Source organism: Gopherus flavomarginatus, chromosome 7, assembly GCF_025201925.1.
Source record: "Gopherus flavomarginatus isolate rGopFla2 chromosome 7, rGopFla2.mat.asm, whole genome shotgun sequence".
Lineage (NCBI taxonomy): Eukaryota > Metazoa > Chordata > Testudines > Testudinidae > Gopherus > Gopherus flavomarginatus.
The window spans coordinates 21,933,219-21,955,152 of record NC_066623.1 but is presented as its reverse complement, the minus strand read 5'-3'; the positions used below and the strand labels follow the sequence as shown (position 1 = coordinate 21,955,152).

At 51.4% G+C, this 21,934-nt stretch overlaps 1 protein-coding gene across 7 annotated transcripts in view; it reads right to left on the bottom strand.

The window, feature by feature from the left end:
• Positions 1 to 2,123: 2,123 nt before the first annotated feature.
• The window catches only part of ABLIM3 (actin binding LIM protein family member 3), a 113,010-nt gene continuing 93,199 nt past the window's right edge, over positions 2,124 to 21,934 (bottom strand). For 3 of the 7 annotated variants that reach the window (XM_050962659.1, XM_050962655.1, XM_050962656.1), the window contains 9 exons: positions 21,593 to 21,691; positions 19,431 to 19,481; positions 16,749 to 16,883; positions 15,428 to 15,492; positions 14,559 to 14,706; positions 11,337 to 11,366; positions 9,732 to 9,790; positions 8,860 to 8,920; positions 6,316 to 6,736 (listed from right to left, as the gene is read on the bottom strand). In XM_050962659.1, the coding sequence (XP_050818616.1) occupies positions 6,588 to 6,736; positions 8,860 to 8,920; positions 9,732 to 9,790; positions 11,337 to 11,366; positions 14,559 to 14,706; positions 15,428 to 15,492; positions 16,749 to 16,883; positions 19,431 to 19,481; positions 21,593 to 21,691 (797 nt within the window). In that variant the 3' untranslated portion in view covers positions 6,316 to 6,587. Of the gene's footprint in view, positions 4,526 to 5,365; positions 5,447 to 6,315; positions 6,737 to 8,859; positions 8,921 to 9,731; positions 9,791 to 11,336; positions 11,367 to 14,558; positions 14,707 to 15,427; positions 15,493 to 16,748; positions 16,884 to 19,430; positions 19,482 to 21,131; positions 21,215 to 21,592; positions 21,692 to 21,934 lie in introns of those variants that run through there. The other 4 variants (XM_050962662.1, XM_050962658.1, XM_050962660.1 and 1 more) reach the window with 4 other exon arrangements.

Genomic DNA, 21,934 nt, shown 5'->3' with positions numbered 1-21,934 from the left:
AGAATTCAGTAGGCTGCCTCACCGGAGAAAAGATCCGGGGGGATGGGAATATAGCCTGTACTACAGACATGGTGGACACAAAGGTGACAAGGAGACAGCCCTGTCTGCTGCCCCCTTAAGGTATATCCGGGAACACTACATGTCTGCTAATAGCATATTCCGCCAGCCAAGGAAATTGCTCCCAATGTGCTTGGTAAATCTTCCCGAAGCCCTGAGCAGCCCTGACAGACCTTTTGCACCTTCCTTGTTTTCTGAGAGCAGCTGCCTCCATTTCTCCTTTGTACTTTCATTATGTTTTTCTACCTCATGACCTTTCCTGTCAACCTCTCTTGGGCCCAACAGGAGTTTTGCCATTGATTTCAGTGTGAGCTGGTTTGGCTCACCAGTATTCACACATAGCTTGCTGCTGGGTGAGCCTAAGTGGATGGGGTTAAGTGAAGAAAGGTGCTTTGCCTCCATCATCTTGGGCCCTTTGGCATGCCGGCCAAAATCTGTGTCTCCCCCGCTGAGGCTTTGGTTCCCAATTTACCCTAAAGACGAAGGCCTGTGTGGGAGAATAGGGCCCTTTGTCTCCCTTGCCACAGAGTGAGGAGCAGGAATACCAAGGCCAGAGGGCTCATATTGCATGCAATACCATGACAATACAGTGGAACAAACTACAAGAAGAGGGTGGCAGGGTGCTTGACTTCAGTTCTTCCCTTTTGCCCATCCTCCTGAAGGGTCACACAGGGGCGCTCCACAGGGCAGCTGCCCTAGGGCACACCACGTATATTAATAAATGGTAACATCCAACCTCAGCACCTAACAGATGGCAGCCCTGCATCTTTCCTAAGAGATCCTGCACTTCAACTGAGTCTGAAACAAAACTAAGCAATTAGCTGCAAACTTCTTCCATTTTGACAGGTTCCTGAGGAGGATGTTTCCTGGCAGGTTTTCCCCTGGAAGATCACAAACTTGGAGGAAAACCCTGCCTCCCCACATAAAAGAGTTTATTACTGTGCCCCCAAAATAAATATGAACACTATCTGTCAGGAGCAATTATATTCTGCCAGCATGTACTAGTGGACTGATCACAGGGCTGGGACCCAGGGATTTCTAAATCTGGCTCTGCCTGACACACTGCATGACCTTCAATAAGTCACTTAACCACTCTGTGCCTCAGGTTCTCCACCTGCACCACAGAGATAAACACACCTCTCCCACCAGGGGGATGTGAAGAATATTTAGATAATACTCATAAAGTGTTTTGAAAATGAAAAGTACTCTGTGAGTGCTAAGCATCATTATTATTATTTAAAGCTCTGAATCCTCTAGGGATTATCATAGAAGCTGCTGCTGGAGACTGAGGTTGTCATAACCCCAAACAGCTGAGCTTGATTTAGAGAGATGCAGTTTTATGTGTGTGAAATCATTATAAATACAATTGGCTGCACTTACTGCTGTGCTAAAGTAGACAGAAGCAATTACCAGCACAATATTACACTCTTCACTTCATTCCACAGCCCATTCCAAGCTGAGGTAAAAGCTTAAAGACCCATTGCTGCTTGCTGAAGACATATTTTCTTCTTGCTGCTCCAGTCTCATGGTGCCAGCCAGATGGATATGCAATGGTGCCATGTACCAGCACAGCAGGGCAGAAGGGCAATGGGCCAGAGCGGGTAGTTCCCCTGTCACATATTAGGAACCTGATGCCAGTTCTTTGTGTATTGAGTTCGGTGGCCTCAGCCTCGAAGGTAACATGAGGCAAATGCAGCACAATCAGCAGCAAGAGGCTGGTTCTCTCTGGGGAGAATTCAGCACTCACCTGATGATAGCCTCGGTGGTGGTGCTCACCTGATGAAGGGGATGAAACCCAGCAGATGATAGAAACCAGCATGGAAAATTCCCAATACAGGTTTTAAAGATGATCATTGAGATAGAGCTGGAACAGGCCCATTAGGCCATGGAGTCTTTTCCCTTTGCAAGAGCAGAACATTATCCTCACTCCCATATCAGAGAACATAACAACTGACACGACACTGGATGGGAGCCTGCTTTGCTGGGCATGGACTGGAGAGCACAGGGTGGGCACTCCTGGGACCTGCCTGAATATTCACTCAAGAGAGCAAACAGGAAACCAGAGAAACATACAAGACAACAGGCAAATGGATTTCTGTTGAAATAGCATATTTGTAAAAACATCAAACAAGCAACATAGCTCTACAATTTCCCCCAGAGTTATAGAGAGTCCTTGCAAATGTCTTTATTACCTCCCTCCAAGGGGCTGCTCTAGCAATTTGATCTGGGACAGGGGATGTTACTAATCGCTGAGAATCAGGAAAACTCCAGCAGACAAAATAAAAAGGGGAGATGCAGCTGATTCAGTTTCTAACAACAGTCTAACATGCCTCCTTCCCCCTTTCCCTACAGCTCTCACAACCAGCTACTTCCATACCCGCTTCCAATCTCATGAGTAGACTCCAAACAGACTCTAAACCAGCTGCTGCTACTTCAGGACAATTCCTAACCAGAGAGATAGGGCTTAAGTTACAGAGTTCAAAGTTAGAGCAGCATCTTAACTCCCCCAACTATCCTGGTTGGATCTGGGATTTTGGTTCAAGCCCACTTTGACTCCTTACAGCCACAAAACCCCTCCGCGGAGGTGCTGTTAGGGACATATCCACCCCAGTTCTTGGGCTTTATGCATTACACTTTGTAAAGGGCTTGGATCTGTTACTCTGGCTTAAAATTACTAACAGTGGCTTTGGATGTGGGAAGAGAGGGAGCTTTGATGAGGACAAACCACTGTTCTGTTACTTGCAGGAGGTGAAATTTGCAGGTATGGGTGGAAGGAGCCTGGAGCAGCTGGGACACTGTGATTTGGAAATATGAAGGTTGGGAAACCTGTTTCATAGCACAATCCTGACAGAATGACTCCTGGTCTCAATGTCAAATCAGTCTGCCATGGCCTGTTATTAAAGAACCACCACTAGTGCCAGGGAAACTAGTGACAAATACTCCACCCAGAGACAGTTCTGCTTCTACTGCCTATATTTCCTTTCCCCTTTGCTTTAATTCCCAGGGACTGTTTTCAGGCAGTGCGGGAACACATCTCTTGGAAGCCTCTGTTGCTGCTTATTTACTATTCCTCCCTCTGAAGTCATAATCATCTGCTTGTGACATCACAGATGGCTCTGTGGCAAGAGATGTGATGTCACAAGCAGATAAGTACTTTTGTGGAGGGGAAAGGAATAAGCAACAGAGGAATGTAAGACCCTGATGGGCTGAGATCCTGTTTGCAAATGTCCCCAGTAATTAAACAAAGAACAGGTGAAGGGAGATGCTGGGAAGACAGGGTCTCGCAGCAGGACTGGAGAAAGCCTGGAGAAGGCTTTGCAGTTTGCCATGTCAGGTCGATGGCCCTTTAGATAGGACAGGGTGATGGTAGGCTCATCAGTGAGCCCTCTGGAGTGTCCACTGTCTCAGCTCTGGGCCCTGGAAGTGTTGCAGATGAAACAGATCCAACATATCTTGTAATGATCCCCTATGATTTGCATTGGCAATGCCCTGTGGGGCTCGGCAGCCCCTGAGCTCCCCTGGCAGCTGGGGATGGGAAAGCAGGGGTAGGAGAGAACACAGTTGTGGCGCTGCCAAACTGGGGCTAGGGGCCACGTTATTTTTACCAGATGCCAACACAGACTAGGCCTGTAAGGAGGGAGTCTATGTTAGCAAATGGTGAGGTGGTCCAGGCCAGCTCCATTCACTTTCCTCTTTCAGTACAAGTCCAGCGGGTAGGGCTGATGAAGTGGGAGGGAGACTGCAGCCCCCTCCCCCAAGCCCTGAGAAGAGAGGCAGTTTAAGTATACCAGGAATCCTCTGACTATCCATGGCTAAATCAGATGGCAGGGTCCTGCCTGCTGGGAGTTTCAGGAAGCTTGGTGGGAGAGAAGGAATCTCTTCCTCTGGCTCCTGAAGGCGCCTGGCCAGGCTGTGCAGCATGAGTGGGTGATACTGGGCCAGGAGCTCAGGGCAAACAGCAGCCCAGGGTGTGAAGGGGCAGGGGAGGGAAAAGGGGCCGCCAATCTTTCACTGAACATGTGCTGCAGATATCCTCTCCTCCACTGGCCTGGGATTTACAGCCACTGCAGGTGATGGTGGGGGTCTGAGATGGCCTGAAATGCCAGAAGATTCAATACACAAACAGTCTCACACTCCGCTCCCAATCGCATTAGAATAAAAAAAGAACATAAAGGAAACAAAGAGCATAAAAATATCTGAGAGACTTCAATTCACTCTACGGAGTTCCAAAGAGAGTGGCCGTGCCTCCTATTGTACAATAGAGAGAGTTAAACAGAGCTTCAATATAGAGATCTTTCTATATATATATATAATTTATATTTATAGGTATGTATATATTTATAGTTTATTGCGTTTAAAACAGCCGTGCCTGCTTCTTCAGCTCGTTCCTCTTCCACAGGGCCAGGCGGTCGAACTCTGCAATGGTCATGTTGAATATCTGGTAGAACTCGTCCTGTGACAGGTGGCGCTGGGGGGACAGCAGAGAGGGGCATGAGGTGGGATGTATGGGCCTGGGACAGCAGGAGGGAGGGCGGCTGCCATGGCTCATAGCTGAGAGTGCCTGTGCAGATGCCATTGTGACTCTGCGTGAGCATATGCAAGCAACTGCCTCTGTGTGTTTGTGTGTGTGCACACATGCCGGTCATTGTGACTATCCAAGTGTTATTGTGTGCAGCTCTGTGTGTATCTGTATATGTGCAATTGTAAGTGTGACCAGGTGCAATCGTGACTCTGCATGAGCACACACGAATGCCTGTGAGTGTGTGATTGTGGAGGTACAGAGTGCGATTGTGGCTGTGCGTGAGCATGACGTGCCAGCGTGTGCATAAGTGACCCCCTTCCTTGGCCTGTGGTTGGGGCACAGATTTGCACTGCCAGTGCTGAACCCTGAACACCACGTGGTGACCTCTCACTCTCACCCAGCACTGGGGAATTTTGTTGGCTTCAGGCAGCCAGTCCCCACAATGGGTCAGTGACCTTCTAGCCTGAGCTTTTCAGAGGAGGGTGGTTTGGGAAGCATCTGGCAGGGGGGATCCCCTCTGAATTGTCCCAGATCTCAATGGGGTGGGGAGGAGTGAAAGCTTTGGTGTGATGCTGTGTTCCACAGGGTGATGTCCATGCACACAGCATTAACCCCTGCTCCACCTGCAGGGACCTTAGGTCTGAAACATCTCAGGTGTCCGTGCTGGGAGATGACATCTAACAGGCAGGAGGGCAGCTACCCTTGTTCCATTCATACTTCCTCCCCCAGCCCTAGCTGCACTGGGGGAGGAGGGAGACAGTGTCAGAAGGGAAAGGCTTTGCTTACCTCTAACCGAGTCCTGTCCACATCCTTGGGCAGCTGGTTCCTCCCCCTGGTGGTCACCATGAGCAGCTCGTAGGGGTATATCTGCAGAGAGAGACAAAGAAATGCTTTGGGGTTGGTGGGCTCTCTGAGCTGTGAGCCAGGGAGCAGTCCAGATGGGCACAGCTAGAGGGAACCCACAGCAACAACACAGCAGCTAGTCCTTGGGCCTGTTCTGTTTGGCTCAGGGGTGGTGCTTCCCGGGGGCCACAAAAGTGCAGGCCCAACCCCCACAGCCCTGAGGGGTGACACTAACCCAGCTCCCCGTCTGCCCATCTTCAGGCAGAAGGCGAAGACTGCTTGGCCTGTCACAGAGGCCAGTGGTTCCCAAACTTTTTACTCAGGCAACCCACCAACTGCATTTAGGGTTTTTTTGCAACCCACCATTATGTATATGTACCCTCTGCCCTGGCACCTCAGCCCTAACCCCGGTGCAGTGTAGAGGAAAGGCCTTGGGGGCAGGGAACAAGCCTGCCCCACATTCCCCCTGCAGTGGTGGCTCCTGTCCCATGACGCTAGGACCAGTTCCCTGCTCTGGGTGTTGCGACCTGGCACACAGGGTTGTAGCACCACTCGGGTTCGGTCCAGCTGGTGGTGCTGCAACCCCATGCACCAGGTTGCAAAACCTGGAGCGGGGAACCAGGCCCAGCCCTGCGGGACTGGAGCCAACACTGTGGGGCGAGTGCAGAACAGGCTCACAATCCATCTCCCCAACCCCTCCAGGGTCTCTCCTCTGCACCAGGCCAGGAGAAATGAATGTTTGCTTAGTCCAGTGCCCAGTGATGCATTAACCTGGTTCTGGATGTAGAGACCCAGCTAAAACCTTCTTGGGACCCACTGGTGGGTCAGGGCCCACTGTCTGAGAAACATTGGTGTAGGCGATGACCTAGCATCCTACCCAACATCCCCTCTCCCCATCTAATAGGTTCAGCATCCACAGCTGGATGGGAGCTGCTGGTGCTGAGCCCAGCATGACAGCTGTGGTCACCCACCTCATCAGTTCTTCCCCCAGCATGCGACCTGGTGCTGGGCAAAGTGTTTTGAGATACCCAGTACGTAAACCATGCTCAACTGCAGCCCATTCTGTTGGATCTGATAATAGCCAGAGGGACAGGGTGGCTGGATTGAGGGAAAGTGAAGCCAGGGCATGTCTGAGGGAAGGGAAGGTGTCTGAAAAGGCCTCAGTTCAAACATGGGCTCTGGAGACCAGCCCAGGACACAGGAGATGGAGGGACAATCTCCAAAGACCCTGCTCTGGTGGCACTCGGACATTAGATGGCATCACTGACTGGACGGCAGCTGTTCCCCACTCCAAGGAGAGTCTTACCTTGTATTCTGTAAGGAGAGAAAGAGAAGGAAAGAGACAAGAAACAGGTCAGTCAGCAGCCTCCGAGCCTTCTCTTTGACATCAGGCGAGAGTCCCGACTCCCCACAGGCGAAACTGCCCCACCTGTGTTCTCCTCTTGTCTGTCCTGCCTCTGGCAGCTGCTCCCAGGGGGCTGGCCTGAGGGTGGGGTTACACTGTGCAGGCTGCTCTCTCTCACTCCCGCAGCTCCTGGAATCTCACTCATTGTTTCTAACTCAGCTCAGAGGGAAGGGAGGCACTAGCAACACTGAGGACAGCTCAGCACAGCTCCATTGAGAGCTCTGGTGAAGTCAGGGCCTGATCCTGCAGGGTGCTCAGGGCCCTTCGCCAGCACTGACTTCATGGGAGTGGAGGGTGCACAGCTGCCTGCAGCATGGTGGGGGCTATGAGAGACGCTGCCAGGTGCTTTAGGCCAAAAGGTACTTGTTGCTTTTCATAACATGAGCCTGAGTGATCCCTGCACTGGGACTGAACTCAGCACTGGGCACAGGGGCGGCTCTAGACATTTTGCCGCTCCAAGCATGGCGGCATGCCGCGGGGGGTGCTCTGCTGGTTGCTGGTCCTGCGGCTCCGGTCGACTTCCCACAGAGAGTCTGCTGGTTCTGCGGCTTCGGTGGAGCTGCAGGACCAGTGGACCCTCCGCAGGCACGCCTGGGGGAGTCTACCAGAGCTGTGGGACCAGCAGATCCTCCGCAGGCATGCCGCCAAAGGCACCCTGTCTGCTGCCCTCCCAGTGACCGGCAGAGCATCCCCCGCCCCAAGCACGTGCTTGGCGTGCTGGGGCCTGGAGCCGCCCCTGACTGGGCAGGGAGAAAGGAGGGGGCAATGGTGAGTCTACACCAACTAACCTGACCCTGCTGCTAATGGCCCCTAGGTATGCAGGAATAGGCACAGCACAGTACTGTTCAATGAAGCGGATATGAAATGCCCCTCAAATGCTTGGGGCAGCCCAAAGTCATAGAATATCAGGGTTGGAAGAGACCTCAAGAGGTCATCTAGTCCAACCCCCTGCTCAAAGCAGAACCAATCCCCAGAGAGATTTTTATCTCAGTTCCCTAAATGGCCCCCACAAGGATTGAACTCACAACCTGGGGTTTAGCAGACCAATGCTCAAACCACTGAGCTATCCCTTACCCCTGGTTATACTGGCTCCCTGCCAGCCAGAGGGAAACTCTCTGTCATGAGAATTCCCTGGACGATGGATCCACCACCACTGCAGCCCCTTGAAGCAGAAATTAACTGGGCCCAATATTCATAGGAATAGTTTCATTACAATATTTTTGCATTTCAAAGGAAACAGTGCTATGGCTTATCTTTAACCCTTCCCCCACTGGGTTTGCAACCCCAACACCGCAGGAATTTGCTAGGGAATGAGAACGGGAAAGAAAAACTAACTGGATAGTGACAGAACAAGAAGCAATGGTCTCAAGTTGCAGAGTGGGAGGTCTAGCTTGGATATTAGGAAACACTATTTCATTAGGAGGATGGTGAAGCACTGGAATGGGTTACCTAGGGAGGTGGTGGATTCTCCATCCTTAGAGGTTTTTAGGGCCCAGCTTGACAATGCCTTGGCTGGGATGATTTAGTTGGTGTTAGTCCTGCTTGGAGCAGGTGATTGGACTAGATGACCTCCTGAGGTCTCTTCCAACCCTAATATTCTATGCTTCTAAAGCAAGAAACTGATCCCAAGCTGGCAGAAATGCAAAAAGCAATAGCAGGAATGGTGACAAATACATGGATTGTTTTTTCAGGTTTACAGTGTCAGGGGCCATCAGTAACACAGCTTTGAAACACATCATTAGCAATGCGACGGTGTCCCATATCTGCTGCCACAGGGCCAGCTGGGGGCTCTAGGCAAGAGCACAAAACAGTGTCTCTTGTGCAGACCTTGCAGGCTGTCGTGTTCGGAGCCCAAAGCTGACTCTGCTGTGCAGGATCTGGAGGAGAATACCTAACAAGCTCTCACTCCCATATGAAGGGCCACTCTGGGCCTCAGCAGGATGGCAGTGTCCTTTTGAAGCACATTGCCATAGGCTCTAGCAGCACATACTGTAGGACTGCTAAGGCTTCCCAGGAACTGTGCTCTGCTTACCTCGCATCCCCCAATTGACGGCGTTTGTGCTGTCATAGTGGAAGAGTTCAGCACTGGGGGGCTGCAGGAGAAATGAGCACACAGAGGGGTCAGCACCAGGGGTGTTTAGATAAATACTCAGCCCTTCTATCACACCTTCCATCTGGGGAGCTCAAAACATTTTACAAACGTTATAATTAATCCACCCCAAGGTAAGTATCATTCCCCTCATTTTACAGATGGGGAAACTGGGGCATGGGGAGGTGAAATAACTTGCCCAAGATCACGTAGTGAGTTAGTGGCAGAGTCAGGAATATCACCCAGGTCTCCTGACTCCCAGCCTATGCATCAATCATGGGACCATTTCTAAAGTCCCTGTTGCCCAAAGTTACACAGCAAAGTCATGACTCTGGAAAGCACACACCTCCCCACACTCTGAAGCAGAGATTCTGTTTCCCTGCATCTGAATTCCAGGAATCTGGAAGAGATTTTACTTTCAGGGTAGGGCACTTGCCATTCCTAGATTCCCAGAAGTGGGTGAGACTTTTCTGATCTCTAGTTTCTACTTGGATTCCACACAAATACACCTGGGAATCTCTGGATGTGTCTTAGCAGAGGGTGCAGCGCCTGGAGACAGGTGCTATGGCCAAGCTGCCTCTGTTCCAGGAATGCATGTACCTCCAGAAAGAACTCCCCCAATTCTGAGTATCGTGAACCCCAGGGTGAGGATTCTGAACCCAGGCACAAAGAGGTTTCAATAGCCATGAGGATCGTGCCCTGGACTGTCCCCTCCCCATTCCACAGGAGGTGTATGTACCTGACCTGTGAGCCCACGAGAAACATTCTGAAACACCGCCACCTCGTGACAGATTGGGGTAGCCAGTGACACTTACCCTGTGCAGCCCGTTCCTTCTGTAGGCAGGGAGGGATGCAGATTTCGAAATAAGGGGATCTGAAAAGAGGAAAAACAAACTGCATAATCCCAAGAGCAGGGACTGGTCTCTTGTGCTTGGGAAAACCTCAGTTCCTGAGCTAAAGCCAAGGCATCTGGTCCCCAAACACAGCCCAGGTTTAACTGTGAAGAGGAAGGAGGACGTCTGCAGGGTCTAGCCCAGGTGACAAAGCTCCCTTATAGCCACAACCTTGGCAGGTGCATCAAAGAAAGGAGAAATACAGTGCTGCAGCTGGCCCCCCTGCAGGTGAATGCAGGAGTCCATTGGACACCTTGGCTGTTACGCTGGGGATGGGTTCCTTTGCACTTTATATTGCCAAGTCTCCCCTGGCAGGCCCCTGTCCCAGTCACCTCCCTCTCAGCTGTGGGCTGGATGCCCCTTGGAACTCTTGGATTCTGCTCCCAGTTGCTGAGTGGGCTGTCTCCCTGTGGAATGAGAGACCAGGATGGAGACTCAGAGCACGGAGTGCTGAGTCACCTTGGGCCCAAGCAGCAGGCTAGGAGGGGCCTTTCAGGACCTAGAAGACTTTGCAATATGCACTCTGCCCCTCCACCTGAGGTGACAGACACTAATGCAAGAGGCCTCCCATCCCCACTAGGAGCTGGGTACATAGGAATATCATCATGTTCCATGGGGGAAACAGACTCAGAGCATGTCTACAATCTTAAGTCAACCTATTTTATGTCAACATAGAGCCACTGCAGTAATTACTTTGTTGGCTGATGCCCACACTACCCTTCTTCTGTCGATGGTGCACGTCCTCACCAGGAGCACTTCCACTGACTGAAGAGGGACAGTGTAGCGGGCAGTGAGCCAGGGTCTCAGTTCCACGCAGGTCCCAGCCGGGAGCCCAGTTGTCCCCCAGGGCTTCTTGTCTCCCCACTCCCAGCCAAGAGCAGAGGGGAAGCTGCCCGGGGCTTCTCACCTTCCCACTCCCAGCTGGGAGCAGTGGGGAAGCCACCTGGGGCTTCTTGCTTCCGGTGGGGAGATCCACATCCAGTCCAGTCAGTTGCCATGCTCCCAGCAGGGAGAGGAGAGCTGGGACCCTGGTGGGCAGCAGGGATCCCAGCGGGGACCTGTGTGGAGCTGAGAGCCCAGGCAGGCCTGGCAGCAGGTCCAGCAAAGCCATGAAGTCCACAAGACAGCCAACAGCCCATGTAAGGAACTCAGTGTCTACACAGATCCTGTGTCACCCTAACTACACCAACATAAGCCCTACACCTCTCATGGAGATGGAGTTATGATGCTGATGTAGTAGGGCACTTTCATCAGTTGTCTTATGTTGACCTAACTCTGTGGTGTAGAGCTAGCCTGAGAGAGAAAGGATTTACCAAAGATGACAGCAAATCAGCTGCAAAACAGAGACTGGAACCCCAGAGTCCTGACTTCCACTCCCATGCACTAATGACCAGACCACACTCCCTCCTAAAGGAAAAGCCACCCTGGCCTCTCTGCCTGCAGTGAAAACCCCCCTCCCTACCCCACTTTCACAAGGCCCACGGATGGAGGAGCACAGAGTGGAAGGGAGGGGAAAGATATACATACCACTGTCAGCGAGGTAATGTGTCCGGGGAGCTGCAATGAGAGACAAAGCAGGAAGTCAGCACAGGCAGAGAGGCATTTACTGTGATAAAAAGCTCTACCAGGCAAGAGGATCTGGGTTTGCAGAGACTGGCATCCCTCACCTTGCTTCCACGGCCAGGGACAACCTCACTTCACAGCATTCTCTGCTTCTCCCAGCACTACCTCACCCACCCTCTCACTGCTTTCATCTCCACAGCATTTACCCTTCCCCTTCACAGCACCTTCCAAGTGAGCATCTCAAAGTGCTTTATGAATATTGGTGAGCTGAGGCTTCCTGCCTGTTGTGGTAACTGGGTCTGCAGACTTACCCTGACTGTGAGCTCAGCCGTAACAAGCGAGTGGAAGTTTATAAAAGGTCCCAATGACCTGTAACAACAGCTCTTGAGGGGAACAGGTATGCCAGGGAGACAGAAAGACTGAATGAGTCCACACACAAAGGCCTATTGATCTAAGTCAAGGGCTGGGTTAAGCTCATGCTCAATAAACAAGAAAAGTGTGGAACCAGAAATCAGTGAACCAAAATTGGTGTGTCAGAAACTAGGCCTAATTGATGGATAAAATGAAGGGATGGGCTATTCCATCCATCACTGCCTTTTGGGGTCCTAATGAAAGAGACATTGGGGAAAAAATTAACTGCTGGAGAGAGATTCACCATCATAGCTGCCAACCCACCATATCCTGGGATCCTGGACCTTCTTCGTCCTAATTCTGAGAGATGTCTTGTCAGATTGGGCCAGAGAAAGGGACCCAAATGACACCGCAACTTCCACCAGTTCCAGCTAAATCCCAAATACCGCCTGGGATGTGAGACTTTCTCTCTCTCTCCCCCAGGCATATGTCCTCTTCCTTGCCCACCTTATTTCTTCTCTTTCCTAACCCTCTCCTTTTCAGCTGGGCAAGACTATGTATTTTGCAACAATGCTGTAAGCCTCTGACCAGAAAGAGGCAGCTAAAAGCAATGCCCTAAACAGTGCAATGCTGGTACGAGTTTGCCAGGTCTCAGATTGGTTGATAAGACCATGTGATGGGCCTGTGTGTCTCCAGCAAAGAAGTTACAAGTGAAAGTCAGCACCAGAGACAGAAGCTGCATTTTCCATCTTTGCTGTTCTTTTCTCTCCCCTTTTTGTGTTTGTCTTGTTCTGTCTTCTCAGGAAATGAGACTGGACTTTAATGGCAGCTCCAGCCCATTTCAACTAACTTCTTCTCTTTTACCTAAAAAGGAGTTATTACCATAACACCTGAGACTCTCTAACAAAGGGGTTTTTTGAAAGGGAATGAGAGATGTTGCTAAAATGGAAGCCTAATTTAATCCTTGACATTTCAAAAGCTTTATCTAGTTTTCCATCTTTTTCTGTATCTTTAATAACAGGTTACTAAGGATTTTTAACATGGTGTTTACCATGGCACAAAACAGGCTGACTGAAGTCTCTATATACCAAACACCAAACCTTGTTTAACACTGTTTAATGTTGGACAGAGACCGGGTCATGTTAACACCTTTAACTCTCGGTGCCCTTTATTCCATTTAAATTAATGCAACCCTGCCCCATCCCCAGAAGGATTAGCCTACATTTTACAGATGTGGAAACTGAGGCACAGAGCGAGAAAGGGTCACACAGTAAGTTAGTGACAGAGTGGGGACTAGAACCCAGAGCTTCTGATGCCTAGATCCCTACTGTAACCACTAGACATGCTCCCTCTCTGCAAAGGCCTGAGAGCAGGGATTCAGGTGGGCCCATCCTCCATGTCACTATTAGCAGCTCCCGCAGCATCTTGCAGGCTTGGCCACTGGGGCTGAGGGAGGTGGCTCTGCCCATCTGCAGAGGGGAGACCACATCTAAAGCTTTGAGGAGACTGCAGCCTTGGGCAGCTCAGAGATCCTTTTAAGGCCACAGTTACTCTGGTCATATGGAGAGCCGCTATCCTGTTTGTTCACAGTGGCAGCTGGTTCTGCCTCTGCTGCTCCCTCCCCCCGAGAGTTGATGCTATTATGGGATCTCAGTCAGAGCGGCAGGGCTTGCGCATGGGCTGGCTCCTCTCCCTACCCTGTGCCTGACGGACTTGACTCCAGGCTGCCCTGAAATATCCCTGTTTTCAGAGACTGGCACTACTGAGACCCCATAGCAGGCAGGGGCATCAGAACCAGAGCAGCCAGCAAAGTCCTTCAGAGGATCTCAGTCCAACCAAGAGGCCAACTAGAGGATGAGCTGGCAAGTTGTGTATGGTGCCATCTAGTGACCAGCCTGTGCAATTGCAGGTGTGTAATTCCTTTGTAGATCTGAATTCCCCAGTCCACAGAAAATGAAGGTGGGACTGACCGTGTGGCAGCCCTAGGGACATGCAACCCTAACTCACAATGACGTGGGGTTCCCAGAGAAACTCAGACAAGCCCAATGATCTCAGGAGATGTATTTATCTTTGCATTTGTCATGGGCATTTCTTTGCCTCATGGACATAGCTATGGGATCAAACTAACACGAGCTCAGGTCTCCTCAAGGTTTCTCCACCATAGGCACTCAAACACCCTAACAGACGATATGATGTTATTCTGGCTCCCTGAGGCATTCAAAAAACCAAACACAAGCACCAAACACCTGAAGCACAGACCCAAACACTGGGCCCAGCATGCTGCCTAGGGGCACATGTGTAAAGGACAGATGGTTCCCTGATGCAGCCATCAGGGGAACGAACTGTCCAAAACTAATTTCTTGGGGCAAACTATGTCCCTTACAAACATCCAACCTCTCCAGCCGTGTTGAAAGGCACTGATTCAGATGTCCTTCCTTCCCCACCATGCCAACACCTCATGCCAGGTTGTGCCCTTGTAATGGAAGTAGAAGTGAGAACACAGTATGAGGCAGGAAGAAGAGATGGCAAAGCCAATGGCTGATTTTTGTGAAGTGGCCACATAGTCTGAGACCCACCAGCTCATTTCACCCCCAGCCCACAGAACAGCCCCCTGCTGGAAGAGACTGCTGGCCAGCCTCGTGGATCCTTTTACGCTCACATGGCTGGATCTAATCCAGCCTGTGTAGATCTGGGCATCGGGGGTGAAAGTCTGTTTATCTCATTCACAACCCAAATGTCAGCCAGCTCCCAACCAAATAGAAACCACAAGCTCTTCATTTTGTGTGAGCCAAGAAGCCTGCCCACTGCTGCTACGGTGCTCTTGGCATTCCTTACAGCCGTTCAGTGAGCTCTCATAGCCGGCTGTGTGCAGGGCCTCTCTGCTGCTGGCTGAGCTGCGAGGTGGCGTCCAGGGGTCAGCGTAAGAATTGGATCGTGCCTTCATCTCTTCCTTCAGGATCAACCTGCCGATGCTGCTCTGGATCTAGGCCCATGAGGGGAAATGGAAAGAAATACACTTCAGACACAGGTGGGACGTTCTCTGCCAACCAGCAGCGGCAGCACTACCCCGCCACGGTGTCAGCACACAATGCCACTAACACTGGACTTTCCTGGGGTAAGGCCAGCTCTCCCTGTGGTTCTCACATCCAACCCAGCACCCAGCCAGCAAAGAGGGCTTGGTGCCTCTTGGTGATCACAATGGCTCCTTCCTCTCCCCAAGCAACACCTGCCCCATAAGGCAACTCCACGCTCCCCTTGGTCACATTTCATAGCAGAGGGTTCTTGGCCAAAGTCAGAGGTCTGCGGGTGCCTGCACAAGGGAGGGGAAAGTCCATGAAGGAAAGGAAGGCACCAAAGAACAAGTGGGTCTGAGTGGCTTAGTGCATCGGCTTCCCCTGGGAAGGCCAGACAGAGCCTGGAACGGAGGGGCCCACAGTATGTGGATGGCGCAAGACCCACTCCTGGGGCAGAAGCATCTGGAAAAGGCTCATGCCACAGATTTACTCCAGCTATGATCTCCGAACAAGGAGACTGGGCCAAGGCAGCCTTTCCTGGCTCTCTGCCATGATCCCTGCCAGGGCATGTGGCCTCCAACCTTGCTGCCAGCTCCCTTCTCATCTCCTCTGTTGCATTTCTCTCTCAGGGAAGGAGTTGAGAGGAGATGCCAGTGGGTAGGTGGGGAAAGGATGGAAACAGCCGCTCACCTTGTGCATCCCCCGGTCAAATCCGTCCTCTTCTCCCCCTGATGAGAATCTGCGGGCTCGTGGTACTGCAAGGAGATGGGGGAGACCCAGTCAAATGCACAACATGGATAAATACAAACAGCAGGCAGACACCCAGGCAGGATTGCTAGCGATGGGCCCCAGGGTGAATGTGCACGGCAAATCACCCAAAGGCTGAGGGGACTTCAGATGACAGTCCAGGGTTCTAGACGTGTCATCATCTTTGTCATAAACAGATAGCTAAGGGTTAACGTCTCTTTCACCTGGAAATAAGTATCTGAAGCACCTGACCAGAGGACCAATCAGGAAACAGGATTTTTTCAACTCTGGGTGGAGGGAAGTTTGTGTGTGAGTCCTTTGTTCTGGGTCTTCTGCCTGTATGCTCTCTCGGCTATGAGAAGTGATTTCTATTTCCTGATTTCTAATCTTCTGTTTCCAAGTTGTGAGTACAGAGATCATAAAAACAATAGGGGTTATTGTTTTTTCTTTTGTATTTACATGTCTATAGTTGCTGGAGTGCTTTGAATTGTATTCTTTTTGAATAAGGCTGTTTATTCAATATTCTTTTAAGCAAATGACCCTGTATTTGTCACCTTAATAGAGAGAGACCATTTTTATGTATTTTTTCTTTCTTTTTATATAAAGCTTTCTTTTAAGACCTGTTGGAGTTTTTCTTTAGTGGGGAACTCCAGGGAATTGAGTCTGCAGCTCACCAGGGAACTGGTGGGAGGAAGAAGTCAGGGGGAAATCTGTGTGTGTTAGATTTACTAGCCTGACTTTGCATTCCCTCTGGGTGAAGAGGGAAGTAATTCTGTTTTCCAGGACTGGGAACGGGGAGGGTGGAGTCCCTCTGTTTAGATTCACAGAGCTTGCTTCTGTGTCTCTCTCCAGGAACACCTGGAGGGGGGAAGGGAAAAGGTTTATTTCCCTTTGTTGTGAGACTCGAGGGATTTGGGTCTTGGGGTCCCCAGGGAAGGTTTTTGGGGGGGACCAGAGTGCCCCAAAACACTCTAATTTTTTGGGTGGTGGCAGCTTTACCAGGTCCAAGCTGGTAACTAAGCTTGGAGGTTTTCATGCTAACCCCCATATTTTGGACGCTAAGGTCCAAATCTGGGACTAGGTTTATGACAGTCTTCCATCAATGCCTACCCTCGATTTAACTTAACTGCCCTCAGCACTAGGCCTTCTCTGGGGAATAAGGGCTCAAAGCCAACACCTCCCAGAAAATGACACATGAGGAGGTTGTTATTAGGTTTCCCGTGGTCTTGGCCGCACTCAGGACAGGTCTGGCTCCCTGCGTTACCTTTGGGCGAACCTTGGAAAGGCCAGTACTCGGACTCGGAGTGGTAGTATGGGTCCGGGGAGTAGGCTGGGCTGTATTTGGAGGACTGTGCAATGTCTTCGCTGGTTTTGCTTTTTGTAGCTGCCGGTGGATTGTCTGCAAAAGCAACAGAGCACAAGATTTAGGAAGAAGACCCAAGCTCTGGAGGAGATGCTGTCAGTGTGACCATGGCCGTCCCACACAGAACAATCAAGTGCCTCCCAGCTCCAGTAAGCGGAACCCTCCCAGCAGGCTTCAGTTTGGAGATAACAGTTATGGCGGTGCTTCTCTCCAAAGCCTGAGGGGCCAGATATGTCCTCCAAGTAAAGGGCAACCAATGGAGGTAGCAAGCTGGCTGAGGCTGATGGGTCATCCACCAGACCTGGAGATCCAGCTGCGGGCGTGGCACATCCCCCTGCTCCACTCTCCCCAGTGGCTTGAGGTCTCCTGTCTTGATTGGTAATAGTCCATGATCAAAGTGCTGGACAAACGTTAACTGATCACACCTCGCACCGCCGGGAGGTCGGTATCATCGCCCCCATTCTACAGATGGTGAAGTGGGGGAACAGAGAGGAGAAGTTAAGGTCACACAGCAGGGCAGTGGTAGAACTGGGAACAGAACCTTGTAGCTCCTAGCACCAAGCCCCAAGCTCAGTTGCAAACAGCTGCTCTGTACAAAATGGGTCGGAATAGGTTGCCAAGCACTCTGATTGTAAGGGCTCTGTCCCGTGCACTCCATGCCAGCCTTGCATCTTGCTCCGAGTCCAAGGCGCTGAGGTGCAAATGCCATGACATCATGATGCAGAGCCTTTGGCTGCCAGGCTGAGTTACACGGTAGCCGCCAGTATGGTGCTGATCCAGAGCCCACTATGATGTTGGCTGGTCCTAATTTCTTGCTCTTCCTCTTTAACCAACAATTTTCCTACTGCATCAACCAAGGAAGCAGGAAAACACAAGGGCTACTGAGATCAGCCGCTCCTCCCTCCCGAGGTAACCTCGCTCAGAAATGCAATGTCATCACCAGAAAAAGGCAGTAAAAGTGCCATGGGGACCTGGGAGCCTGAGCAGAGATCCAGAGGCAAGGAGCACACCCTTGGGACAGGGCAGAGGGAAGGAGTGTGCTTCCCAGAGGGCATGTTTGAAGGGATGGGGGGAGGTGACTTTGGCAAGTACCAGGCTGAGGAGGGGATGTGATGGGTTGTGTGTGTGTGGGAGGAAAGTCCCAAGCACAATGTCGTTGGCTCTAGTTAGAGCCATGAATACAGGCCCATGGCTCCTGTGCTGAAGAGCTATGACCCACAGCAGCAGTGGAATGGGGTCTCCTCCCTGCACAAAAGGACTCTAGGTTGGCTTCAGGCAACAAGGCAAATGGAGACTCCTGCTCCACCATTAAGAAAACAAAATGGCAGCCTCTTCAGAGCTAGTCTCTTCCTCAGCAAGCACGCGAGGGGCAGAGGGCACCCCTGCAGGATTGCTGCCACCTTGGCTATGGTGAGCTGAGAGAGACGGTGCCAAACTCAACCTCAAGGCCTAGCCAGCTAAGAGTGCTCAGAGCTCCCCAGTAACATGCCAGGGGTCAGTCAGGAGAACACAGCAAAGGCAGCTACTTACAGCGCAGAGGGGTGCAGACAGCCAGCAGGGGGCGTTAGGGGTGTTAGGCAGACAGAACAGAAGAGACGCAGGGAGGGAGAAAGGAGAGACAGAGTTACGGTTTCACAGGGAAAGCTGCTACACAAAGCAAGTTGATGAGCACACAACAAGCCCTCCTCAGCAAGGGCCTGGCTGGTGCCAGGTGCCCTTGTGCCACCTCCCCAGACATGCCCCACTCCCACAGCCCCAGCCCTCTCTACAGGTTACCGACACTCTCTTTCAATCTGTAATGTCCACCTGGGATGGTCAGAGGTTTTCAGGAAGTTGGGATTCCCTTTTTAGTTTTTTCCAGGTAATTTATATTATGGCTAGTGTTTAAAAAAAGCACGTACTGCTCACTCCTCTCTCCTCACACTTCTGCCAGTGCACCCTGACCCACAGGACTCCTGCTATTCCAGCCCTGCCCTGTGCTCTGCTATTAATGCCCTTCCGGCTCTTGACCCGCAGCACTCTCTCATCCCCAGCCATTCCAGTCCCCGTCCCCCTGTACTCTGATGCCATCTCTCAGCCCTGACCTACAGCACCTGCTTTCCCATCTTTGGCAACTGCTGAGCACTGGAGACAAATATCTAACCTGGAGTTATATCTGAGGACGGGGTTGAACCCCAAGTGACCGGTAAGCAGATAGATCTCCTGTGCTACTCAACTTCTCACTCCCACCACCTGGGCTTTTTGCTGAAGGCAACATGAAATGTCACAGCTTTGTGCCTGCACTAAGTCCCACGACCGAGGAAGTGCAGCCACCATGGTTGCCAGTGCCTCCAGCCTTTCTCGACACCTCCTCCTGCGCCTGCCAGGGCAGCCCCATGATCTGGCTCTTTGCCTAATGATGCCATTCCCCTCTGTCCTAGATTAATTTTATCTCAGTCTCATACCAGTATAAATCTGGAGTAACCCTGTCCCAGTCCAAGGAGTTACTCAGCAATGTAACTCGTCCCTAATCTCTGTCTGGCCCTTCCGATGCCAGGACTATTAAGTATTGGCAATCACCCCAAAGCAACACTCAGACTATACCGTGTCGTTTATAGATGGGTGGTTTCCTGTAGATGTTACTCTCTCCGGCAGCTGAAGGAAAAAAGAGAAAGAAAAGAAAAGAAAAGAAAAGAAAAGAAAAGAAAAGAAAAGAAAAGAAAGAGAAAGGACATGGAAGTCAGTGTGTGTTTACTGGGAGCAGTGGCTATGGAGAGAGCATGGAAGAGGAGATGCAAACTCCCAGTCACTCATCTGTTACGTATAACATTTTTCACCTCCATGGACTTTAAGCAAAAAAATGCAACCTAGTTCCAAGGCATTTCATCAAAGATGGATCAGGGTCTGGTTTGGCTTACGAGGTGGGGGAGAAAGAGGGTTAAACCTCTTTTGGAAGCTAAGCACCCAGATACTATGGTGATGGGTGCTACAGAAAACCCTAGGGTAGAGAGGAAGTGTGTGTGCTAGAGGACATGCAGTGAGCATGCTCAGTGTTAACACCATGCACTGACAGAATGGCAGATGCTTCTCCTTCCTGTCCCCACTGTTGGTTCTTCTCAGACAAAGGTGTGTTGGAGGGGAAGAGGGAGAGGGGACACGTAGAGACCAAGGATCTGAGAGTACCTCTCTGTCAGTCAGCCCCATGGAGTGGGCTGTTACTGATGGATTTTCAGGAGGGAAGTCATTTCTTGGGGGCGCAGGCATCTAGAAGAACTATCCATGATCTACCTGAGAGCAAACCAACATCAGCCAAAGCCTCTTTCAGCAAGGGAGAAATAGAGCTAGCTGGGAAGGGGAAGCTACCTGGAGACTGTGCCTATAGCTACCCTACCAGCGCTACGGCCTATCAGCTGAGCTGGCGGACCAGGAATGGGGCCATCCATAAAAGACATCAGCAAAGGGGCAGGGGAGCTTCAGTCCGCACATATAGCTGTGGTAGTGGGGTTGTCAGACAGGGAGAGGGTCGAGATAGAGGTTCGTGTGCAGGGGTGGCTCTAGACATTTCACGGCATGCTGCGGGGGGCGCTCTGCCGGTCGCCTGCAGGAGGTCCACCAGAGCCGCGGGACACCACCCTCCCAGTGATTGGCAAAGCGCCCCCCGAAGCATGCCACCTCAAGCACGCGCTTGGTGTGCTGGGGCCTGGAGCCACCCCTGGTCGTGTGTAGAGCTGGTCACCATGGTGGTGGCTGCGGCCATGGATTGGTTACATGGGTGAGCATGAGGAGAAGGCTGTGAGGCTGCAGCTCCAGTCCAGTAGCCACCTTGAGATGTTCATTCTGTACTATGTATGTGCATACTATAAGTGGCCTGGATTTTTTAAACACCTCCCCCAAAATCTGGGTGCCTTTAGTCCCAGGTTGCCAGCTCGGCCCACTCTAGAGACAAGGGCGAACTGCAACATAAGGAATCTAGGTTTGCAGTCAGCACCCCACCACTCACATATGGGGGTTTGGTTCAGGCCCATCTCGAAGATGAACTTGAGAACCAGTTAAATGGCTTTAGAAGGGGGGACAGGTCAAAGGTCCCTTGAAGTTATTAGGGTGGGTTTGCTTTACGTGGACTGAGTGGATAGTTTTGGATTTGACGAATGGTCCAGTCTGTCCCTGTGACTGCAGCTGGGAGGGGGAGTGAGTCCCTTCTTGCTGCCCTATTGTGTATCCTATAGAAGTGATTGGATAGATGCTTGTTTCCCTCCCAACCCCTCAGAAGATCAGTGGGTGAATTGAGGGGGCAGTGGGCCTTACCTGGTGGCCCCCTGGAGTCCCTGCTGGAGGGGAGCAGCCATCAGGCAAGCCCAGAAGACTCTGGGGGAAGGGTGCACCAGGCCCTAGGGGGAGTAGGAGGAGTATAAAATAAATCATCTGTAAAAAATGGGTGTAGAAAAGCTTCTAGTCAGAAAAGCTTTGCCTTGTGATTCTCTAGGGAAGGGAGGGCAGGGTCCTTACAGGGAATTTCACTTTGCGGGGGGCAGGAGGCAGTGGGAAATGGCAGGGGAGGGTATTGCAGACTCTGGACAATGGGAAGTTTAGGGGGGGTTAAAGCTGCAGGTCTTGTTTATGGATGGCCTTTACTATGGGACATGTCCTGCTGCTGCTAGCTGACTCTCGGCAGGCAGTGGTGCTACTCATGCGATACACACGTACAGCACATGCATGCATGCAATAGACACAGTGCTCCCCACAGGCTGGAGGTCTCCAGAGCCTACCTGGAATGTGGAAATGCTTGGGAGCTTGGTATGAGGTTGGAGTAGAAGACCTCACATCTAACTGGCTATAGTAGGGGGAGCTGCGCCCACTCTCTGTGCCTGGAAAGCACGGATCGGAGGGAGTGACAGTGATTGAGAGAGAACAAGAGGCAGAAGAAAACTGGTGTTAAATGCAGCCATGTTAGAAGAGCAGCAAGCCACCTGTGAGTCAATGGCTGGGGAGGAAGGGATGGATGGATGGGGGTGGAGTTTCCTACACATGTCATGAGGGAGGAGCTGAGGGTTCACAGACGGGGATAGATGGGAACCAGAAGGAAATCCACAGGTGTATGCCATTCAGGG